The sequence below is a fragment of the Bison bison genome, unplaced genomic scaffold, assembly GCF_000754665.1.
Source record: "Bison bison bison isolate TAMUID 2011002044 unplaced genomic scaffold, Bison_UMD1.0 scf7180017864198, whole genome shotgun sequence".
Classification (NCBI taxonomy): domain Eukaryota; kingdom Metazoa; phylum Chordata; class Mammalia; order Artiodactyla; family Bovidae; genus Bison; species Bison bison.
This window is the reverse complement of record NW_011494770.1, coordinates 8,416,691-8,417,568: the sequence shown is the minus strand read 5'-3', so window position 1 is coordinate 8,417,568 and position 878 is coordinate 8,416,691. Positions and strand designations below refer to the sequence as shown.

The 878-nt window shown below is 34.1% G+C and overlaps 1 protein-coding gene across 1 annotated transcript in view; it reads left to right on the top strand.

The window, feature by feature from the left end:
- The window catches only part of LOC104991726 (trace amine-associated receptor 7a-like), a 15,308-nt gene that overhangs the window by 191 nt on the left and 14,239 nt on the right, over positions 1-878 (top strand). Inside the window, exons 2-3 of the mRNA XM_010844311.1 lie at positions 146-174; positions 753-772. Coding sequence (XP_010842613.1) covers positions 146-174; positions 753-772 — 49 coding nt within the window. The remainder of the gene's footprint in view (positions 1-145; positions 175-752; positions 773-878) is intronic.

Sequence of the window (878 nt, the reverse complement as noted above, 5' to 3'; positions counted from 1 at the left end):
AAACACATCAACAGTTATATTAAATATATACACAGTAATCATTCAAATTTACAATAAACTTATTGGATTGGATTTTAAAAATTCAGCTTTAAATTCTTTTCTTTACCCTTGGTTTAGGGGAGAATTAAAACTTAATATAACTGGTCAAGATTAAAAATTTATCAATATAAATTTGTTTTCTAGATAAATTAAAATGAGGAAATTTAGTTTAAAAAATTTCCATTTTTTGGATTAAAGATCTAAACGTAAGACCAGAAACTATAAAACTCCTAGAGGAGAACATAGGCAAAACACTCTCCGACATACATCACAGCAGGATCCTCTATGACCCACCTCCCAGAATATTGGAAAGTAAAAGCAAAAATAAACAAATGGGACCTAATTAACCTTAAAAGCTTCTGCACATCAAAGGAACTATTAGCAAGGTGAAAAGACAGCCTTCAGAATGGGAGAAAATAATAGCAAATGAAGACAACCGAACAAACAACTAATCTCAAAAATATACAAGCAACTCCTACAGCTCAACTCCAGAAAAATAAATGACCCAATCAAAAATGGGCCAAGATCTAAATAGACATTTCTCCAAAGAAGACATACAGATGGCTAACAAACACTTGAAAAGATGTTCAACATCACTCTTTATCAGAGAAATGCAAATCAAAACCACTATGAGGTACCATTTCACACCAGTCAGAATGGCTGCGATCCAAAATTCTACAAATAATAAATGCTGGAGAGGGTGTGGAGAAAAGGGAACCCTCTTACACTGTTGGTGGGAATGCAAACTAGTACAGCCACTATGGAGAACAGTGTGGAGATTCCTTAAAAAACTGGAAATAGAACTGCCTTATGATCCAGCAATCCCACTGCTGGGCATA